Source organism: Artemia franciscana, chromosome 5 (genome assembly GCF_032884065.1).
Source record: "Artemia franciscana chromosome 5, ASM3288406v1, whole genome shotgun sequence".
In the NCBI taxonomy this organism is placed as follows: domain Eukaryota; kingdom Metazoa; phylum Arthropoda; class Branchiopoda; order Anostraca; family Artemiidae; genus Artemia; species Artemia franciscana.
In genome coordinates this window covers 9,419,383-9,442,785 of record NC_088867.1, presented here as the reverse complement: position 1 = coordinate 9,442,785, position 23,403 = coordinate 9,419,383, and the positions used below count along the sequence as shown (strand labels likewise).

At 37.1% G+C, this 23,403-nt stretch overlaps 2 protein-coding genes across 4 annotated transcripts in view; one reads left to right on the top strand and one right to left on the bottom strand.

Annotated features, from left to right (window-relative positions):
* The window catches only part of LOC136026961 (alpha-2Da adrenergic receptor-like), a 178,778-nt gene extending 169,321 nt beyond the window's left edge, over positions 1-9,457 (bottom strand). Inside the window, exon 1 of one of the 2 annotated variants that reach the window (XM_065703823.1) lies at positions 8,933-9,457. Coding sequence is in view for 1 of the 2 variants with exons in the window: in XM_065703824.1 (XP_065559896.1) it covers positions 8,933-8,953 (21 nt within the window). In the remaining variant the exon portion in view is untranslated. The remainder of the gene's footprint in view (positions 1-8,932) is intronic. The other variant, XM_065703824.1, reaches the window with a different exon arrangement.
* LOC136026960 (uncharacterized) overlaps positions 1-23,403 on the top strand; it is a 167,858-nt gene that overhangs the window by 19,820 nt on the left and 124,635 nt on the right. The gene's annotated exons all lie outside the window — the stretch shown is intronic.

Sequence of the window (23,403 nt, the reverse complement as noted above, 5' to 3'; positions counted from 1 at the left end):
GGGGTTTGTACCCTCGTTAATACCTCGTTCCTTACACTAAAACGTAAGTTTTGTCCCAATTCTTTAAGAATGACCCCTGAATCAGAAAGGCCGTAGAATAAATAGTTGAAATTACTAAAAATACTTTAGCATAAAGAGCAAGGTATTTATCTCCTCCTAAATACCTCGCTCTTTATGCTGAAGTATTTTTAGAACCCCTAATATGCGTAATAATCTCTGTTCGTTTTAAATTTCAATGCTACTTCTTCCTTTCATTTGAAAAAACGTTTTCATGTTTATTTTTCATTGTTTTCTTATAGTAATGCTAGAGAATCCTGCGCCCTTGTCATTGAATTTTTCTTCCCCCATGACAGATTCCTCCAAGGAAAGATCCTCCAACATAGCCCCCTCTCCTCAGCCCCACCCCCAAACAAAATAAAATCCCCCTGAAAATGTCTGTACACTTCCCAATAACCATTACTATATGTAAACACTGGTCAAAATTTGTAACTTGCGGCCCCTCCCCCAGGGATTCTGGGGGAGTAAGTCATCCCCAAAGACATAGCTCTTATGGTTTTCGACTATGCTGAAAAAAATGGCTATCTCAAAATTTTGATTGGTTGACTTTGGGAAAAAATGAGCGTGGGAGGGGGCCTAGATGCCCTCCAATTTTTTTGGTCACTTAAAAAGGGCACTAGAACTTTTCATTTCCGTAAGAATGAGCCCTCTTGCGACATTCTAGGACCACTTGGTCGATACGATGACCCCTGGGGAAAAGAAAAAAAACAAAAAAAAAACAAACAAACAAATAAACACACACCCGTGATTTGTCTTCTGGCAAAAAATACAAAATTCCACATTTTTCTAGATAGGAGCTTGAAACTTCTACAGTAGGGTTCTCTGATACGCTGAATCTGATGGTGTCATTTTCGTTAAGATCCTACGACTTTTAGGGGGTGTTTCCCCCTATGTTCCTAAATAAGGCAAATTTTCTCAGGCTCATAACTTTTGATAGGTAAGACTGAACTTGATTTCATATATTTAAAACTATTTAAAACTTTTATATATTTAAAATCAGCATTAAAATGCAATTCTTTTGATTTAGCTATTCATATCAAAATTCAATTTTTTAGAGTTTTGGTTACTATTGAGCCGGGTCGCTCCTTACTACAGTTCGTTACCACGAACTGTTTGACAATGTGATTTCGTAAGTTTTTATGAACTTATTTTACAATCACTCGACAAATGATGATCACTTATGAAACCTGTCTGACTAGTTTTTAGCAAAAAATTAGACACTTTATTTAGCCATCAAGTAGTAAGAATATAACTAGGAAATCAAATATTTATAGGCAGTCACGCTGCGATAGAGGTGGCGAGACAAAAGTAAGCAGAAAGGGGGTGAGTTCGTAGGAAGAGCCGTGGTAGCCACTGGGCATGCCTCTTAAATTGCAGGGACAAGATAGTCAACCTTCAACGCTTCCCTTACTTTTCTCGAAAGGAAACCACCAGTAAAGTGGTGATTTCCTTACATGTGTGTCGAGCTATGAATTTTTTGCAGCGGAATATTACGAAGAAAAAGAAACAGTTATCAAGATTGCATCCAAATTTTTCGGAAAACATGCGATAAAGTAGGCACAAGATGTGTGCAAAAGTACCTTGAAATTTGACGTTCTTGAAAAGTGCAGGGGTTTACATCCAAGTGCAACATTTTTGGCAGATTTCCATGATCTGCTGAGTGGTTTTTTTAGCGCGCAGGAGCTACCCTTCTTTGTTATAGCTGATCCTTGGTGATTTTTTGAACAGATTGGGATGAAAGAGGAGCCTGCGAAGCTGTGTTGACCCCAGGCAGCTTGATGCTGCGATGTGTTAGTAGTAGTTGTAGCAGTATTTTGACCTTCAATATGACATTATATTTGTCATGGTAAAATATTTGACCTCCTGCAATATTCTACGACCACCAGTTTACTCGTGTAGCCCTTGTGATAATATTTTGCAGTGAAAATAGGGGGAACGTTTGGTCCATCAATCATGCAAGACTTTAACTTCTATTAAGTCAAAATGTCAAAACTTTATTATCTTTCTCGAAAAGCTCAATAGTTAACCCTTGAGAATAGTACCGTATAATACCATAGTATATTTGACTCAATGAAAGCTCTACCTGCCATACCCACAAAAAAAAAAAAAAAAAAATCAAACAGTTCGTCGTAATGAACTGTTTGATATAAGATTCATTAAGTTTAGTCTTACCAATCAAAAGTTAAGAGCCTATGAAAATTTGCCTTATTTTCGAAAAAAGATGGAAACACCCATCTTAATCAAAATCGTGCCATCTGATTAAGCGTATTAGAGAATCCGACAATAAAGGTTTTAAGCTTCTACCCGTAAAATATAGAATTTAGTATTTTTTTAAATTAAATTCAAATGGGAATTAAAAGTTCTAGTGCCCTTTTAAGTGACCAAGAAGATTGGAGGGCACCTGGGTCCCCTCCCACGCCCATTTTTCCCAAAAATTATCAGATCAGAATTTTGAGGTAGTCATTTTGTTCAGTATAGTTGAGAGATCAAATAATTATGTCTTTAGGTGTAAAATGCCCCCCCCCCTACAGTCGGCGGGGAGAAGTATGCAAGTTATGAAAATCACCCTTTGTTTACCTATAGAACTTTTTATTGTGAAGTACACAGACATTTGGAAGGGGTGCTTGGGATGGATTTATTTGGGGAGAATTTTCTTTGGGGAGGGAAATTTCTGGGGGTAAATATTCCATGGGATATATTATACTGGGGAGATTTGACAGAATTACTATACGGAATTCTTTTTAATTGTCTTACATTCTCTTTCCCAAACTTCTCATGTGGAGAGATTCCAGGGAAATTATCCGGGGGCTTTTTTCTGCGTGTTTTGTTTTCAGGGGAATAATTTCCATGGAAGGAGGTATTTCTGGAGTGATCAAGTAACCAATTAGAGACTAAATTTTTATTCAAATGAAAAAACGCTGAGGAGAATATATCTGGAGGAATCGCCCGAAACCAATTTTACAGGGACGGATGATTCTCAGCGAGGATGGAATTGTCTGGAGGGAATTTGACGGGGTAGGAGTGCGGATGGATGAAATTTCCATGGAGGAAATCTCCGTGAGGATGCGGAGTATTTTTCATAGATGGTGAGTCAGATTTACTGGCATCATTTGAAAAACGAACATACATTATTCCATTTATGAAGGGTAGCCCCCTCCTTAATACCTTTCTCTTTACTCTAAAGTTTGACTGTTTACAAAGACTAAATCAAACAGTTCGTGGTAACGAACTGTAGTAAGGAGCGACCCGGCTCAATAATAACCAAAATTCCAAAAAAATTGGAATTTGGATACCAATAGCTACATCAAAAGAATTGCATTTTAACGCTGATATCAAATATATAGTTCATCAAGTTTAGTTTTACCCATCAAAAGTTACGAGCCTGAGAAAATTTTCCTTATTTTAGAAAAAAGGTGGAAACGCCCCCTAAAAGTCATAGAATTGTAACAAAAATCACACAATCAGATTCAGCTTATCAGAGAACCCTATTGTAGAAGTTTTAAGCTCCTACCTATAAAAATGTGGAGGTGATAGGCCCCCTCCCACGCTAATTATTTTCCCAAAGTCAACGGATCAAAATTCTGAGATAGCCATTTTATTCAACGTAGTCGAAAAACCTTATAACTATGTTTTTGGGGACGACTTACTCCCCTACAGTCCCCGTGGGAGGTACTACAAGTTACAAACTTTGACCAGTGCTTACATATAGTGATGGTTATTGGGAAGTGTACAGACGCTTTCAGGGGGATTTTTTGTTGGGGGGAGGGGTTGACAAGAGGAGTATATTTTGGGGGAACTTTCCATCGAGGAATTTGTCATGGGGGAAGAAAATTTCCATGAAGGGAGCACAGGATTTTCTAGCATTATTTAAAAAAAAAACAATGAAAAAATAAATATGAAAAGTTTTTTCAACTGGAAGTAAGGAGCAGCATTAAAACTTAAAACGAACAGAAATTATTACGCATATGAGGGGCTCACCTCCTTCTAATACCTCGCTCTTTACGCTAAAGTATTTTTAGTGATTTCAACTATTTATTCTACGGCTTTTGTGATTCAGGGGTCATTCTTAATGAATTGGGACAAAATTTAATCTTCAGTGTAAAGAGCGAGGTACTGACGAGGGGGTGAACCCCTCATATATGTAATAAAAACACGATATTACAAAAGTTCGTTACGTAAGCTAATTTAGAAGCTACGTTTATCTTTTACTAATAAAAACATTCGTAAAAAGATAAAAGTTCTAGTTGCCTTTTTAAGTAACCAAAAAATCGCAGGGCAACTAGGCTTCCTCCGCCGTTCCCTTTTTTCTCAAAATCACTCGATCAAAACTATGAGAAAGCCATTTAACCAAAAAAAATAAACTTGCAAATTTTGTGTTAATTACTCTTCTGCGGAGAGCCAAAATCAAAACATGCATTGATTCAAAAACGTTCTGAAATTAGATAAAAAAAACAAGCTTTTTTTAGCTGAAAGTAAGGAGCGACATTAACACTTAAAACGAACAGAAATTACTTCGTATATGGAAGAGACTGCTTCCTCATCACGCCCTGCTCTTTACGCTAAAGTTTTTTACTGTTTTAAAAAGTAGAGTTGAGAGAAAGAGTCAAACTTTAGCGTAAAGAGCGGGGCGTTGATGAGGAAGCAGCCCTTTTCATATACGAAGTAATTTCTGTTCGTTTTAAGTTTTAATGTCGCTCTTTACTTTCAGCTAAAAAAAAACTTGATTTTTATTTATTTAATACATTCTAAGGCCACACCGACTATAAATGATGTATGAAACAAATAAGATTTACATGTTTTTTTCAAAACAGTTTTAAAAGAAGGATATCTTGTCTCAGAGCCTTTATTTTTAATTCCGAATGGATCCGGTGACATCGGGGGGAGTTGGGAGAGGAGACCTAAAATCTTGGAAAACGCCTAGAGTGGAGGGATTGGGATGAAACTTGGTGGTAAAAATAATCATAAGTCCCAGATACGTGATTGCAATGACCAGGACGGATCTGCTCTCTTTTGGGGAGTTGGGGGAGGAGGGTTAATTCTGAAAAATTAAAAAAATTAGGTATTTTTAACTTACGAAGGAGTGATCGGATATTAATGAAATTTAATATTAGAAGGATATCGTGTCTCATAGCTCTTATTTTAAATCCTGACCGGATCCGGTGAAGGAGAAGTTGGGGGGGGGGCGGAACCTAAAATCTTGGAAAATGCTTAAAGTGGAGGGAACGGGATGAAACTTGGTGGGAAAAAAAGAACAAGTCCTAGATACGGGATTGACATAACCGGAACGGATCTGTTCTCTTTGGGGGAGTTTGGGGGGTAGGGTTAATTCTAAAAATTAGAAAATATAAGGTATTTTTGACTTACTAAAGAGTGATCGTATCTTAATGAAATTTCACATTTAGAAGGACCTCGAAACTCAAATCTCTTATTTTAAATCCCGACCAGATCCGGTGTCATTAGGGGGGCGGGGCGGAAATATTGGAAAACGCTTAAAGCGGAGAGATCAGAATGAAACTTGGTGGAAAGAATAAGCACAAGTCCAAGATAGGTGACTGACATAACCGAACCGGATCCGCTCTCTTTGGTGGAGTTGGGGGGGGGGAGTAAGTCAGAAAAATTAGAAAAAATGAGGTATTTATAACTTACGAACTGGTGATCAAGAAGGATCTTGTGCTTTAGAACTCTCATTTTAAATCTCGACCAGATCCGGTGACATTGAAGGGAGTTGGAGGGGGGAATCGGAATTCTTGGAAAATGTGAAAATCCAGGTATCTTACGAATGAGTGATCAGATCTTAATGAAACTTGATATATAGAAGAAATTTATGTCTCAGATGCTCCATTTTCAATTTGAATCGGATACGGGGACATAGAAGGTTGGAGGGGGGAAACAGAAATCTTGGAAACCGGAAATTTTGGAAAACCCTTAGAGTGGAGAGATCGGGATGAAACTTGATGGAAAGAATAAGCACAAGTTATAGATACGAGATTGACATAATTGGTACGGATCAGTTCTCTTTGAGAGAGCTGGGGGTTGCTAATTTTGAAAAATCAGAAAAATTGAGGTATTTTTAACTTAAGAACGGGTGACCGGATCTTAATGGAACTTGATATTTAGAAGGAACTCATGTCTCGGAGCTCTTATCTTAAATCCCGACCAGATCTTTTGACATTGGAGGGAGTTGGAAGGGGAAACTGGAAATCTTGGAAAACGCTCATAAATGTCGTAGATACGTGATTGACGTAACTGGACTGGATCCACTCTTTTTAGTGGAGTTAGGTTGTGGGGTTCAGTGCTTTGGCGAGTTTGGTGCTTCTGGACGTGCTAGGACGATGAAAATTGTTAGGCGTGTCAGGGAGCTGCACAAATTGACTTGATAAAGTCATTTTCTCCGATTCGACCATCGGGGAACTGAAGAAAGAGGAAAAATTAGAAAAATTGAGGTATATTTACCTTACGAGTGGGTGATCGGATCTTAATGAATTTTGATATTTAGAAGGACCTCGTGACTCAGAGCTCTTATTTTAAATCCCGACCGGCATTAAGCCTCTGATTTTCCTTTTAAAGCAATCTATTGATTCTTAGAATTTTGCTAGAGCTCATAACATATGAGCTCTTGGCTCTTCTGACCTCGTCACAAGCGCCATATGAGCTCTTAGCTCTTATTTTTTGTCCGGGGGGGGGGGGGGGGTACAAGAACTTGCAAGTATACTTTTGACAGGAAAATATTTAATCATTTTTTCTCTTCTAAGGTTTTATTGGCCCAATAACTGACGGACCATATGTTTCGGTCCTAACTAAAGGCGAAGGCTTTTGTGACGGAGCATTAATTAAAAGTTTTACTTGTGTTGGAGTGGATAATTTTTGGGTGGAAAACTTGTTTTGGGGTGAAGAAATATTTTTTTTATTCTTTTTTTGTACATGGGGGTGCAAGAACTTGCATATATACTTTTGGCAGAAAAATAGTTATCAATTTTTTTCTCTACTAAGGTTTTATTGGCCCAATAACTGACGGATCTTGATGGGCTGGACTATTTTCTTTTCAGGTGTCAGGGGCTAAATGAGCTAAGAGGGAGCTTTCTTGGTGTGGGTGGTCGTGAGCCCCTTCTTGGAACTTTGAAGTCGACGTCGAAAATAAATATAGTAGCAGTAAGAAATTTTGTCCGGAAGGGTCTTATTATTCGAAAGTCGATTGTTACATAATTTAGTTTGTTTGTTGTTGTATATGTATGTATACGGCCTGAAAAATGGCTTTAAATACAGTCATTCATTCATTCATTCATATGTTTCGATCTTAACTAGAGGTGAAGGTTTTTGTGACAGAGCAGTCTTAATTAAAAGTTCTACTTGTATTGGGGTGGAAACTTGTTTGGGGGGAAAACTTGTTTTCGGGGTGAAAAAATAAGTTTTTGATTTTTTTTTTCGTACATTGGGGTAAACTTATGTATATACGTTTTAGCCGACAAAAAAATCTCATTTGGTTTTATTTTTGGCCGGAAAATATTTCATCTTTCTTTTACTCTACTGTGATTTTATAAGCCCAATGATTTACAAAAAGATGTTTTGGTCATGACATAAAGTGAAGGCTTTCGTAACACAGATTGAACTGTCAAGGATGAGCAAACTCTCAAAACGCATCAGTGATTTTCAGGTATGTTGCTAATGAATGGATAAGCGTATATTTGTCATCGTTGAAGACATTGCATTAAGGAACCTCTTAGACCACCCTGTCTTTCCATTTATTAAATAAAAAAACAAGTTTTTTTAAACAGTAATTAAAGACCGATACTAAAACTTAAAACCAACAGCAATTATTCCGTATACGAAAGGGGTTGTCCCCTCCTTAACGCCTTGCTCTTTACGCAAAAGTTTTTTATTGTTATAAAGAGTAGTGTTGTGAGAAAGAGTCAAACTTTAGCGTAAAGAGCCAGGCGTCGAGGAGGGAATAATCCCTTTCATATACGGAATAATTTCTGTTCGTTTTAAGTTTTAACGTCGCTCCTTACTTGCAGTTAACAAAGCTTGTTTTTTTTATATATAATTTCTGAACGTTTTGAATTAATGCATGTTTTGATTTTGGCTCACTGCACATGAACAAATAAAACAAAATTTGCATATTAATTTTTCTAGCTAAATGGCTTTCTCATAGTTTTGGTCGGTAGATTTTGATAAGAAAAAGGGAGTGGGGGAGAGGTCTAGTTGCCCTCCAATTTTTGGTTACTTAAAAAGGAAACTTAATTTTTTCTATTTTTTTACGAACGTTTTTGTTCGTAATAAACATACGTACCTTACGAATTAGTTTACGTAACGAACTTCTATATTTGTGTATTTTTATTACGTATATGAGGGGGTTCGCCCCCTCGTCAATAGCCTACCTCACTCTTTGTACTAAAGCTTGAATTTTGTCCATAACGTTTAAGAATATCACAAAGGCCGTAGAGCAAATAGTTGAAATTACTAAAAAATACTTTAGCGTAAAGAGCAAGGTATTGTCGAGGAGACAAACCCCCTTATATAAGCAATGTTTTATGTTCGTTTTAAGTTTTAATGCTGCTCATTACTCCCAGCTGAATATTTTTTCTCATTTTTTTTAAATATTGCTAGAAAATCCTGCGCCCCCTTCATGGATATTCTCTTCCCTAAAGAAAAATTCCTCCATGGAAAGATCCTCCCACGTAACCCCCTCCACCTGACCCGCTCACCGCGAAAAAGTCTCCCTGAAGACGTCTGTACACTTCATATAAACCATTACTATATGTTAAAAATGGTCAAAGTTTGTAACTTGCAGCCCCTCCAAGAAAAAAGCTTTTCATGTTATTCGCTCGTTTTTCTTTATTGGCATAGCGGCAATATAGTCGATAATAATTGCACTCACCAAAACAGCATTTTGATACATGGATGGATGAAGTCTTACAGATGATTGCAAAGGCACGGCAAGAAAAAGAGCTTTCTACGTTATTCGTTTGTTCTTCTTTTATGTCTAAGCAGCAATATAGTCGATAATTAGACACTCACTAAAATAGAATTTTGTTACATGGATGAAGTCTTGCAGACAATTGCTAAAGTCAAGTGTTTTTCTTTATTGGCATAGCGGCAATATAGTCGATAATAATTGCACTCACCAAAACAGCATTTTGATACATGGATGGATGAAGTCTTACAGATGATTGCAAAGGCACGGCAAGAAAAAGAGCTTTCTACGTTATTCGTTTGTTCTTCTTTTATGTCTAAGCAGCAATATAGTCGATAATTAGACACTCACTAAAATAGAATTTTGTTACATGGATGAAGTCTTGCAGACAATTGCTAAAGTCAAGCAAGAAAAAAAGCTTTTTATGCTATCCGCTTGTTTTTCTTTATTGGCATAGCGGCAATATAGTCGATAATTATTGCACTCACCAAAACAGCATTTTGATACATGGATGGATGAAGTCTTACCGATGATTGCAAAGGCACGGCAAGAAAAAGAGCTTTCTACGTTATTCGTTTGTTCTTCTTTTAGTCAGAGCGCCAGATTCTGTATCGTGCACCCACCCATGCCGGAAGGTACAAAATGCTGAGGACGGATCCTAGGGTAGTCAACCGTGCTGAAAACGAATATCGTTGGGCGCATGTTCGCCGTTGGGGCATTTCTGAGATTTAGGCCAAAAATGCCAAATTTAGCCTATAACTAAGTGTGACGATTCAGGATTTTTTTTTGCGACTTATTGGGTTGAGGGATCTGGCATAATATTATATCAATCGAAAAAAGAGATCTAGATCTACAAGAATATGATTTTTAAATTGAAAAAAATACTATTTTTTTCTGTATTTACTGCAGTTTCTAAACAAGTGCTGTAAAATTCAACAAATATCTCAATGAAAGGCTAAAAACTCGAAATTTCTTCAAGGTAACAAATTTTTTTTCATATTCGAAAAGAAAGCACCTTCAATTCCGTACAATTTGAGATAAAAACATATAAACTATTTTTATTTTTAAAAGGTCTGCGATTTTTTTAGTGTCACTGAAATGATCACTAGCCGTATCGTGAAAAGGGACATAATATTTTTTTTCTTCAAAGGGTAGGAATACTTCAAACTTCCTAACTGTTTAAAATTTTTAACTTGTACTTAAAAATAAAAATAGGTTTAAAAATAGTGTCGACTAAAAAAGTATTTTTTTTTTTTTTTTTTTTTTTTTTTTTTTATAGAATCGACGAATATGTTTTCTGGTGTACTAAGGCGTCTGCAATTACCTTTTTGGGACCTGATTTGCCAGTAATACGACTGAGCTATTTACTACATAAAAGAATTCTGCTTCACAGATGGATTCAGTCAGCGCAGTGGAATTGTCTTACTCGGCCTGCCCGTAAAATTGCGTAACAGTAACTGATTAGGGACCTGTTGTAATTAAAAGTAAAAGGTATCAAATAAAATTTTCACATATATTCCTCATTTTCTTCTTCCGAGAATTCAGATGGGGCAAGGTCAGACTCCCTGCATGCCCTCCTCGTTCCGCGGCAGGAGCATAAGCTGCAGCATCCTTTCATTTTTGAGCAGCTACAGTCTTCCCTGCATCTTCCACTTTTGCATCTGCAGTAAAATTCCAGGCTTGATGCTTCTTTACAGTTTGAGACGACCGCATCTACTCCCCCTTCAGCCACCTTCCATCCCAGGAGAAGTGGATCAGGAATGCTCGGCCGAGCCTGTACTGTCGACAAGGTTATCCATGTAGCGAATATGGCTCTTCGTATGCATGGCTCGAAGGTGTCGTCAGAAGGTGGAAGTCTTTTCACATCTTGTTTCTGGCACCGAATGTAAGCCCTTACACTGGCCAGTGAATTGAATCCGGAAAAAGTTGGAGACACCGCGGTGTTCAAGAAAGAAGCTTTCCCGACGCCGAAGAAAAAGTTCGTTGTGTCACAACCTGGCCGATAGTGCACGAACGGTAACATAATCTGCTCCTCTTTGGACAAGTAGACTCCATCCGCTGGCTCGTGTACTGGGATAATGTAAGTCGGGAATTTCAAGAAAAGTTCGCTGGAGGACAAGCATTCCTCATAGTAACAGTGTTCTGGTAAAGTTGGACAGCAGTCACGCTTGACCAGAGACACTTTGAATCTCTCCTTGAACCCACCTGAGAGAAAAAGGTTGAGTGCGTTCGGAAACTGATCACCCATCTGCTCCCAGGTTTCATACACAATTTCGAGGAACCAGCTATTAGACGCTGAGCTTGCAAGTACAGCATCCCATTCTTCAATTGTGCTAAGAGCAGAAATCTGGAGGTTTTTCCCTTTCCCTCGTTGGAGTCTGCATGCTTATTTCAAGGAGATCAATTCTCCGGTGTCCGTGAGCTTCCCAAACAGCCCGTTGTACCGATGAGCGACAATGTGGACTTCAGAAATACGCACTGGAAGATAATTCAGCAATGATAGACATTGCTGAATTATGCGACAAGCTTGCTTTGCGTCTAGCTTGAAAGCTTACTGTATTTGGTATTAATAAATAAATAAATAAATAGAAGCAATCTTTCCGCGAAGGATTTGACTGTTTCAAACCTGGCAGGCCGATATGACCTTACCTTGGACATTAGGTCAATGATGTGTACTGTAGCTGATGTTGTTTCTTTGGATTTCAAAGTGGCCGGCCAAGCTGAAAGTCCTCCTTTTTTCTTAACCAGTTCAACAGCACAGCTTTGTTCCCCGCCCTCATTTTTGAGCTAGAGGATGTCTTGGTTGTTTGTTGCGGAAGATGTTCAAAAATGGATGGAGGGAAAGGAAGAATCTCTTTTGTGTGGATCTTTGCAACGGTTTTCTCCTTTTTTTCGCCGTAGCTCAACTGAGCAGTAATGATTCTCTTCAAGGCTGTTACTTCAGAGCTCAGGAGATCGGTTTTAGGGACACCATTCACTTTCTGAGTTTTTCTCTCTGAAGGGAAAGTTCGGAGTACAATCTTTTTCACATCTTCTTTCCTGTTGAACAGAAAGTTCTCAACTACCTCTTTTCCTTTTGTGGCTACGCAAGTAATATCAGAAACAATCTTCTCATCGTCCACAACTTCTGACGTCACAATATCCACTAGGTCGAAGTCCACTCTGCTGAAAGGATTGCCACATGTAGTGAAAATGTCTCGAACTCTATCTCGTGAAAGTTGTAATTGCGTCGTCGTCGACTGATTGTCTTCGTGATATTTCAATTTCTCTGTGGATACGTTGACTACTTGCAAGAAATCCATTGCTGATGGCAGCGGAAATCAGTAAGGTAAGAATCCAAGCTTCAGTCTATCTATCATCCATTTGTTCTCCAATTATTCCGGCCGTCGTCTTTGCATCCTTGTTCACTGTACATTCCAGTATCTGATCGGAACAGGTGGCCGTGAACCTGGTGTGTGTTCTCTTCACTGCGAAGTATCCTTTCATGAGCCTTCTGTGTACATCACGAAAGATTTGTGGTAAACTTCGCATGTCATATAGGTACTGTATGAGACATCTTGTATACTGAGGATGGTCAGCCACCACCAAGTATGGCAACATCCGAGAGGTTGCTGTCAAATGAGACTTCCAGTCACAGTCTGGTTCAGCATGATTGAATTGCATCGCTATTTCAAGTATTTCCAAGAACTACCGCCAGAAAGCAAACGAGGGTGAAGCATTTCGAAGGGTTTTGAAGGCACTCATTATGGGAGCCAAAGTGATTAAGGTATCGTTTGCCTTCTGAAGTGCAATTCGCGCGTTAGCACCGTTTGCCAATGAAGTCCTGAATAACTCAATGGTACTACCCAGCTGGTCCAGACGGGATAGGTCTTCTTGTGCTTCAGAGCAATACTCTTCCAAGGACTCCCAGTAGAGGGCTAACAAGACCTCGTACAGTATGCAGTAGGCATTGATATCTTGGTAGTAGCCGTTCCCTTGAAATGCCTTTTCGCATGTACCAGGTAGCAGCAGCTTTGCCTGCACTATAATCTCTTTGAGTCCGGAGCTGTCCATTATCTTACGAACTGCCTTTAGTCAGTTGAGCAGGAGGTGGAAGCCTCCTATCCGTAGGATTACGTTTTTGAAGTCATCCGGGTATTTACTTTTCACTCCCTGTGCTAGCTGATAAATGAAGAGATCTTGCGTGACCACCGTATCGTCACATCTGACAGCTTTACTTATCGCCGTGAACGTTCGCAGAGATTTTTCGACTATTGCATGGTTGTTTGGTGCTTCGTGAAGGAAAAGCAGGATATTAGATTAAATATTGACAAATCAATTTCAAATCACAGATGTTCCATTTGACAAGCATTTTCATTAGAACTGGAAGTTCCAATACTAAATCTGATTGATCAATGTAACATGCCTTTTTATCAGTCCTTATAAATCTAAATTAGTCAGTATCACCTAGTTTCTTGTGATATTTAATTTAGTAAATTACTTTCATTAAGTCTCTTACTTCTGCAAAAAAAAATTTACACTCATTTTTCCAGCCAACTTTACAACACCAAAAGTGCTTTTAAAAACTCTATTTCTTTAAAAATTGTTTTTTGATCTTCCAAATTTGTGTCATATTCTTCATTATCATCCATCAGCAAATCATTATTTGCCTCAGAATCACATGTTGAATCAACCTGAAGTAACTTTTTTTTTATCTTGGCCTACCTGACTAACTTTTCTTTTTGATCTTCTGCTAATAAATTTCTTCTGCTTAGCTTATCAATCAACATCCCGCTAGGTAGCCGGTTACTAAACAAAATTCATATTATCGGGTACACTCACTAAAAAAGTTGCAGACCCCCCAGATATAATAATTTAAACTTTTTTTCTTAGCTCAATGTGTTCGGAATTAAACGGGCTTTCTTTTTTAATATAAAAAAATACCTTATCTTGAAAAAATTTCGAGTTTTTAGCTTTTCTGTTAGAAATTTGTTGACAAAAATCTGACTTTTTTTTTAAACTGCTGTAAAATGTGTACTATTTTTTATTTTTTTTTTATAAACAAAAATCATATTCATGTAGCCCCAAGTCTCTTCTTTCTATTGATGTAAGAGTACGCTGGATTTGACCAATCTTATCTGTAAAAATAAAATTAGAATCATTAAACCCCATTATAGGCCAAATTTGGTATTTTTGGCCTATATCTCAGAAACGCCCCAGCGGCGAAAATGCGCACTACGATATTCGTTTTCAACATGGTCGACTACCATGGGATCCACCCTTAACATTTTTGTACCTTCCGGCATGGGTACTAATCGAAATAAGCGAGATACAGAATATGGCGCTCTGACTATTTTATGTCAACGCAGCAATATAGTCGATAATTAGACACTCACTAAAATATAATTTTGCTACATGGATGGATGAAGTCTTGCAGACAATTGCTAAAGTCAAGCAAGAAAAAAAGCTTTTTATGTTATTCGCTTGTTTTTCTTTATTGGCATAGCGGCAATATAGTCGATAATTATTGCACTCACCAAAACAGCATTTTGATACATGGATGGATGAAGTCTTACAGATGATTGCAAAGGCACGGCAAGAAAAAGAGCTTTCTACGTTATTCGTTTGTTCTTCTTTTATGTCTAAGCAGCAATATAGTCGATAATTAGACACTCACTAAAATAGAATTTTGATACATGGATGGATGAAGTCTTGCAGACAATTGCTAAAGTCAAGCAAGAAAAGGAGCCTTCTATGTTATTCTTTTGTTCTTCTTTTATGTATGAGCAGCAACTTAGCCGATAATTAAGGCTCTTCTCCCTAAGACAGCATTTTGATACATGTATGGATGAGCTTTTGCAAAACATTACAAAAGTCCAGCAAGAAGAAAGCTTTCTATGTTATTCGCTTATTTTTCCTTAAGGGCATAGCGGCAATATAGTCGATAATTATGGCACGCACTAAACATCATTTTGATACATGGGTGGATGAAGTCCTGAAGAAGATTGCAAAGGTACAGCAAGAAAAATAACTTTCTATGTTATTCGCTTGTTTTTCTTTAATGGCATAGCGGCAATATAGTTGATAATTATGGCACTCACTAAACAGCATTTTGATATATTGATGGTTGCAGTCCTGTAGAAGATATTAAAGGCAGAGCAAGAAAAAATACTTTTTATGTTATTTGTTCGTTCTTATTTTATGGCTAAGCAGCAATATAGTCGATAATTAAGGCACTCAGTAATACAGCATTTTGATACATGGATGGATGAAGTCTTGCAGAAGATTGATAAAGTCCGGCAAGAAAAAACTTTCTACGTTAGTCGATTGTTTTTCTTTAATGGCATAGCGGCAATATAGTCCATAATTATGTCATTCACTACAACAGCATTTTGATACATGGGTGGATGAAGTCCTGCATAAGATTGCAAAGGCACAGCATAAGATTGCAAACGTCGTATTTTCCAAAAATGCATCTGATAATTATTTGGTGACAGCCGTTTGCTAAAAAAAAAATCAAAAGATTGTAGGCAGTGCAATCACACTGCCTATGTAAAGACCAACATGGGCACGTTTTTTTTTAGATTAGGGCCCTTCGTGTAGAAGGAGTTGTCGTAGAAACTTAGAAATGAGCTCACTAGATTTGAAATTGTAAGTCTCATTGCCATTTTTTATAGTCAAAAGTGATTCGAATACAGCCTGATCCCCACGCCAATCATTCCCCCAATTATATCTGATCAAAAGTTTGAGATAGTAATTTTTTTCATCGTCGCTTAAAGGTCCAATGATTATGTCTTTAACGATCAAACCCCCTCACAGAGCCCTCTGGGCAAGATTTGTTATCTAGTCCCAGGGGGCATATAAGGTTCTGTTGAATGAGTGGTCGTAATACTTTGGATAGTGATTATTTGATTGGAAATTGGAAGTTATACTGCTCTTTTTAAGAGTCAAAAGTGATTTGAGGGCTACGAGCTCCACGACAATCCTTTTCCAAAAAAAAACATCCAGTGAAAACTGTTAGACTTCTGTTTTAGTCTGCAATGTTTAAAGATCATGTTATTATGCCTTTGGGGACCTCAGCCCCATCACAGCACCAGATCAAGAGATTTAAGATAGGCAATTTATTCACTGTTTACATATAACCAGTTACATATAACCAGAGAAAGGTATGCATGTTTGACCTTTACTTTCAAAAAATGCAAAGGGCGTTTAGGTGAGCCTTTCAGAGAAGGTTGGGGGAAGTGTTTAACTATTTTATATTTATAAGGAATGTGAAATGGGCTTAAATCAGGAATAACAGAGTATATTTATCTGGAACTGTCCCACGACTCAATATATAGATCACTGATTTACATTATCCACGTTGAAGATCCGTGTCAGGTACTCAACCCAGGGTGAAAAAATCTTTGCTTGTGTAATCAAGGCTATGATAAAGACTCTTTCTATCCCAAAGATGAGAATGATGAGCTCGTGGCTTTCACTGATGGTATAACGGCTGGCTGCTGTCAAACGAATAAGACAACACTCATGTTCAAAGTGAGGGGTGCTCTGGAGGAGGTGTGTCTCTGGACAGATGCTAACTAACTTATTATTAATGTTGAAAAATCTTCCATTTTTTTTATTTCCCGGATTGGGAATGTTCATCTGGATGTATGTGATATCTGGATATCCAGGGGTCTGATCAGTCGACCAGAAAGTGCAGTGCAAAATACCTGTAGATCATCTTTGATGAAAAGTAGTTATTCCTACATCATATGCAAGCAGTAAAACTGAACCTATCCCAGAACCATGGATTAATAAAAATCTCAAGAAAACCTTGCCGCAGAAAACACTACTCCTCCTGTACAACACTCTTATAAAGCCTCATTTACAGTACTGTGCAATGATCTAGCAGTCCATTTTAAAATCTCGCTTGCGAAACCTGAATTTGATCCACAAACAACGTCTGATATTGATTGGAAAAAATGAAGAGTACTTTTCACTGGAGTCACTGTATCAACTATCCGGTTTGTTTTTTGTGTTTAAATTTTTAGCTGGTGAACTGCCATCTTCATTTAAGGTATTATTATAAACTATCTCATACAGGATAATCAGCATACCCGATCATCTTTAAACCTGCACATACCCATCACCCTGACCGTGCGGTCAGATTTTTCTGTGAATTTAAAATGCGCCATCATATGGAATCTGACCCCAGAGGAGCTGAGAGGTTGGAGTCAAAGATCATTTATTAGCATTACAGAATAATAGTTAATTTTTGTGTTCTTCTTTATTCTTTATTTTTATTTTCTTATTATAGAGCGTTTTTCCCTTGGGCTAGGAGCGGGAGGGCATTTGGTTAGTTTGATTAACTGATGAGAGGTAAGATCGTGTCTGAGAGCAGGTGTGGTGACCAATTCGAGCATTTCTGTTTAAAAATGTAAATATTGTGGTTCTTTACATCTAGGAATGAATTGAGATGTTTTTAATTATGTAAGATTTATTTATATTTTGCTTAGTCAATAAACCCACTGAACGTTGAACCTTTAAATTACGTTTATACTACTAATACTGCTACTACGATTGCTGTAACTAATGTGGTCAAAGGTATTGAGATGAATATTTTAGGGAACGTTTAAGCGAAGTTTCAATTAAACGAAAAAACTATATGCATATAAGTTTTGATAAGGGCATATAAGCTAAATAATAAGTAGCGCAGCACTATCATATAGGCTTTTAAAGAAATTCATTCGGTTTGCAATTAAAACTTTTAGTGACCTTTTTAAGAGTCAGCCCGCTCCGAACCCATTAATTGTTCATAGGCATCCAATCAAAGTTTTGAAATTTTGCCATTTTGTTCAGTATAGTTGAAATATCCAGTAACTATGTCTCTGGGGATGTTGGAGATGTAAATCCCCTTCAGCTCTCAGTGCAAGGGCTGCAAGTTAGGAAATTTGTCCATTATTTATGTATAGTATTTGTCATTGAGAAAGAGGGCATGTTGACCTTTGGTGTTCAAATAGACCAAGCGCATGTCGAGGGAAATATTGAACAAGCTAAAAGGCACTATGTGCATGTTAACAGTATTATTACTTTTACAACTGCTAAGACTACTGTTTCTACTAATGGTAAGGATATTAAGGTGAAACTTTCAGTGAATGTTTCGGGGGATATTGAACTAGGCAAAATGTAAAATGTACATACTACTACAACTAATAACACTGCTACTACTACTGCTAATACAACTAGTACTACAGCTGCTATTGCTATTACGACGGCAACTTCTACAACTACTACTGCGACCACCACTACTAGTACCATTGAAGCTAAGGGTGTTACATGGAAACTTTCAGGAAATGTTGGAGAGGAAAGTAAACTAAATTGAAGAATCTTCTCAGAACAGCTTAGAGTATTAAGTTGAAACTTTCAGTGCATCTTCAGGTGATGGACTATTATAGAAAACAAGGGCCAAGAGCTCATATGGCACTTGGGACGAGATCGGAACCTTCAATTACACTTGGTACTAAAGTTATCGATTTCATTGTCCTAGCACGTCAAGAAGCACCGAACTCGCCAAAGCACTAGAAATCTTTCCAACTCCCCGAAGAGATCGGATCCGGTCCGCTTATTTCAATCACGTATCTACAATTTGTACTTATTCTAGAACTCCCCAAAGCAATAGAAATCCCCCCAATTCCACCAAACTGAACCGGATCCACTCCAATTATGTCAGTCATGTATCTAAGACTTTTTCATATTCTCCCCATCAAGTTTCATTCCGATCTCTCCACTCTAAGCGTTTTCCAAGATTTCCAATTTTCAAGATTTCTGTTCCTCCTTCCACCCGCCTATGTCCCTGGATCAATCCAAATTGAAAATGGCGCATCTGAGACACAAGATCTTTCTATATATCAAGTTACATTAAGATCCGATAACTCATTCGAAAGATATACATATCTCAGTTTCCACGATTTTCCTTCCCTCCAGTCCCCCCCCCAGATGGTCGAATTGGGGAAACGCCCTTCATCATGTCAATTTGTGCATGTCCCTGACACGCCTACCAATTTTCATCGTCATAGTACGTCCGGAACCACCGAACTCGCCAAGGCACTTGAAATCCCCTCAACTCCCCCAAAGAGAGCGGATCAGGTCGGGCTATGTCAATCACGTAACTAGGACTTGTGCTTATTCTTCCCACAAAGTTATATCTAGATCTCTCCACTCTAAGCGTTTCCCAAGGAGTCCGGTCTCCCCCACCAACTCCCCCAATGTCACTGGATCAGGTCAGAATTTAGAGTAGGAATTCTGATATACGATGTCCCTCAAAATATCCAATTTCATTAAGATTCGATTACCCATTCGTAAGTTAAAAATACATCATTTTTTCTAATTTTTCCGAATTACCATATTATTCCCCCCCCCAACTCCCCCAAAGAGAGCTAATCCGGTCCAGTTATATTAATCACGTATCTAAGACTTATGCTTATTCTTCCCACCAAGTTTCATCCCGATCTCTCCACTCTAAGCGTTTTCCAAGATTTCTGGTTTCCCCTTCAACTCCCACCAATGTCACCGGATCTGGTCAGAATTTAAAATAAAAGCTCTGAGACACAAGTTCCTTTTAAATATAAAATTTCATTAAAATCAGATTGCCTGTTTGTAAGTTAAAAATACCTCATGTTTTCTAATTTTTCCGAATTTACCGTCCCTCCACTCCCCCCAGATTTTCGAAAAGGGGATGCAACTATTTTTAATTTAATCTAGTCCGGTCCCAGATACGCCAGCCAACTTTCATCGTCTTAGCTTATCTGGAAGTGCCCAAACTAGCAAAACCAGGACCGACGGATAGAAAATGTGATCGCTATATGGCACTTGGCCGACTGGCAAGTGCCATAAAAACAAAAACATCTAAAGTATTCTTTTCTTTTCTAATGAAAAAGACTATTTCAATAAAAAACTAAGGGAAATTAATTTAAAAAAAAACCTTTCTCACAAAACAAGCTGTTAAAGAAAAGTGATGTGCTCCATTAAACTAAAAATAAGCGGGAATAAATTCAAATAATTTTCCATGTGTAAAACGGATACAAATAATCACCAATAAATAAATTAAACCCAACACGAACAGAAATTACAATAAATAGCTGATTCAAAATCAAAACATGGGGGTCTGACACACCTCATGCCCTCTGAAGACCATCTCATAATTTGCACTTTACTCAACAAAACACATTTTAAATATTTTCAATTTCTTAACGCAAATAAATCCAGTATTCAACTGTCTGTATTAAACCAATGTAAAAACGTATATTTAATTGTCAACCCACATTCATTTGTTTTTTATTTCCAGAAATCTTGGTCGCGATAGTGTTTTTTTATGAGAAATACAACCATTTAGCTCTAAACAAGAATTATTTTCAGTAAAGTGCATATTATGATCTGGTTGTCAAGAGGAATGGGTGGCATCAGCGCTACTTTCTTAGTTTCTGCTTGTTTTGAGTTTGAGTCGATTATCTATTGTTTTTTCTGTTCGTTTTGGGTTTCATTTATTTATTGATGGTGATCTGTGGTAGTTTTACGCTTGGAAAATTATTTGACTTTATTTTTGCTCGTCTTTCGTCTAACCTAGCCAATCCTGATCATTTTTAATGTTATAGATTCCTATTTTCTAGCATAGTTTTTCTTTATTTTTGTTATAACAAAAACCATGGCGCCAGGCTGCTAAAAACTTAGGCCCTTATATGCCACTTGTTGATCACTTATTTGGGTTTTCTCCAAGGAATTGTCTCTATTGAGCTTCCTTTGATAGGAATCAACAGACGGGTTTTCTTGGATAGTATCATAGTTGTTAAATGTGAGACATAGTAGTTGAATTTCCATTTTTAATTTGACAGGATTATTCATTTTAATGTCGTTTGAAAGTTCACTTATCACGTGACATTATTTTTGCTCGTTTTAGTTTTGACTGCAGCATTTATATTTCTTTTTTTTCTTTTTAGAAAATATCAAATTAAACAAGTAGCAACATAGGTTGAATTTTGCTTTACGTTCCAGTTAAAGCAGCAATAAAGTATAATGCCCGAGCCACGCCACAACAGGGTTGCCAGCTGGTGAAAATAAATCAATAGATTTTAGTGATATTTTGGTTGATTTATAGATTTTCTTCTATAATCTAGGGATTTATGTGCTGATTTAGTGATGTTTGTTTTTGGCAACATAAATATCCCTAGGGATGACAACCGGGTACCAAAGTCACATATACTGATAAAAACACAAGTTTTATGAATGCAAAAGGGTTTTTCTTCATTTTAGCGCCACGCTTGTATTTCAGAAGTGAAAAGTTAAAGTTAAAAGAAATTGTTTTAAAAAGCTGGCAACTGTACTAATTTGTATCAAACGGTTCTCTTACTAGTACTACTTTTTCTTAACATTCGTCAGATTTCTGTCACAGACAGAAAAAATGTTGTTCCAAGTTTCCCTTTTTTCTAGTCTCAAACAATTTTAGCTTAAATCTCTACCCTGATTAGTCAATCAAGCATTTTATGCTTGAAAGTTTAACAATGTACAAATAGATTTATTTATTAATTGAATTCATTTAATTACAAAATAATATGACATAACATTCATCCAAATGGCTATCCAAAGAAACACGTAAAAGCACTTGATACTGGGCGACCATATATTTGGTGGTGTAGTCGTTTGTAATTTTGACTTGACATACAAGTATGATTACAAGGTTTTAAAAGGTGGCCTTTTTTAAAGGTGGCCGTTTTAAAAGCAGTAAGGTTGATTATGTGTCAAGAAATAGAGAACAAAATTGATTTCAGACGAAACAGTGCACTTACTTGACTGTTTTTAAGAAAATTGTCATCATTTCGTTGAGGAAGAAATTTTTGAAGAGACCTTCCCCCCTTAAAATTTTTAGGGAGTTGACAGCTATAGCCTGAAATCGGTGGGAATAGCCAAAGTATTGCTTCCATGACATTTTTTTCGGTGAAGATAACCATAGGTAGCCACAGCACTTCATGGTACCCAGTAGCAGAAACATAGTCTTTTTTTACATTTTATTTTCCCAGGTTCGCTTTTTTAAAACCACATTTAAAGTGAACGCCCAAATAACGACGCAAAAAAATTCCTTTTGAAAGGAATCTTTAAAGTTTAATGTATGTTATCGCTTTAACCTTTTCCATCTCTTCAGTGTTGAAAAATGCTTCAAACTGGAATTGGAAGAGAGAGCCAGGGAATCGTTAATCTAACCTTGCCCAATGAAAATCATAGAGAACTTGTTCAAACCGGTTGTTTTAAACATAAACAGAAGGGTGCCTCTCTTAGACCGTAAAAATTTCTAGCCCTCAGGTGACAAAGCTTTCCTAAAAGTATTTTCTTGTAAAGCTATATTTTTAAAGAAGTCTTCTAGGTATTTCAATTTAATGTACTAAAATTTTGACGCTAAGACCTATAAATTGACAGGAAATTGTCGTAACAAGAACCAAGGACACCAAAAGAAAAGCGGTTGTTTACCTGACTCATTTTAGGTCTAATCATTCCGGAAAACCGCAATTTTCTCAAGTTTTCTACTGGCTTTCAAAATTACGGTGTTTTTAGGAAAATACTAAATTTCAATCAGTGTTGTCACTTTGAAACGTAGTAATAAATAGCTCAACTTATTAGTTAAATTCTGCAGCGGTTTCTTCTGTAAAATTTTAATATTAACGATCTGCTGATTCTTAAGGCCAACTACGCCTTCAAAGACAACCACAACTTCTTAAACTGTTTGTTTCCACATGTTTTAGCTTATTTTTTGTAGATTCCTTATACAAGTTTTTATTTTGTTTGGAGCCCTGCTATTAGCAAAACTACATAGTGGTATTTTATTAAATATAGGTATTTTTGATTCAAGATTGAATTTCTAATTATTCTGAACTTTGAAATATATATATATATATATATATATATATATATATATATATATATTCGAGAAATGTTGTCGCAGCGCCATTTATTTTGAATTGTGTTTCTAATTGAGCGGATTGTTTTAAAAATTAGCCACATGGTAAAGACGAATTCTATAATTGTTTAGTTCATTCAGGTTTTTTGCAATGTGTTAATATTTGTGATTTGGTAAATTTTATAATATTTAGTTTACCTATTGTTGCTAAAAAGAGGGATATATTAACAGGATAAGCTTGTTTTGGTTTTACTTGGTTGTTTTACATTTGCTGTTTTTATTTTTTTTTTCTTTCATAGGCATGTATTTTGGGGGTGATACCTGACACGGGGATGCCATGGATATTCTATGGTAGCCACAACACTGTGCTGGGTAGAGAATTTAAAGTGGCGAAACCCTATATAGGCCAGTGTATGCTCCTGATGAGCCCTTGTGTTGGGTTGTTGCCTCTGAATTATTTGTCTATATTATTTTTTCTATTGTTTGGTAAATGACGACTTATACTTATTGACGACATGACTGCCTGTCCATG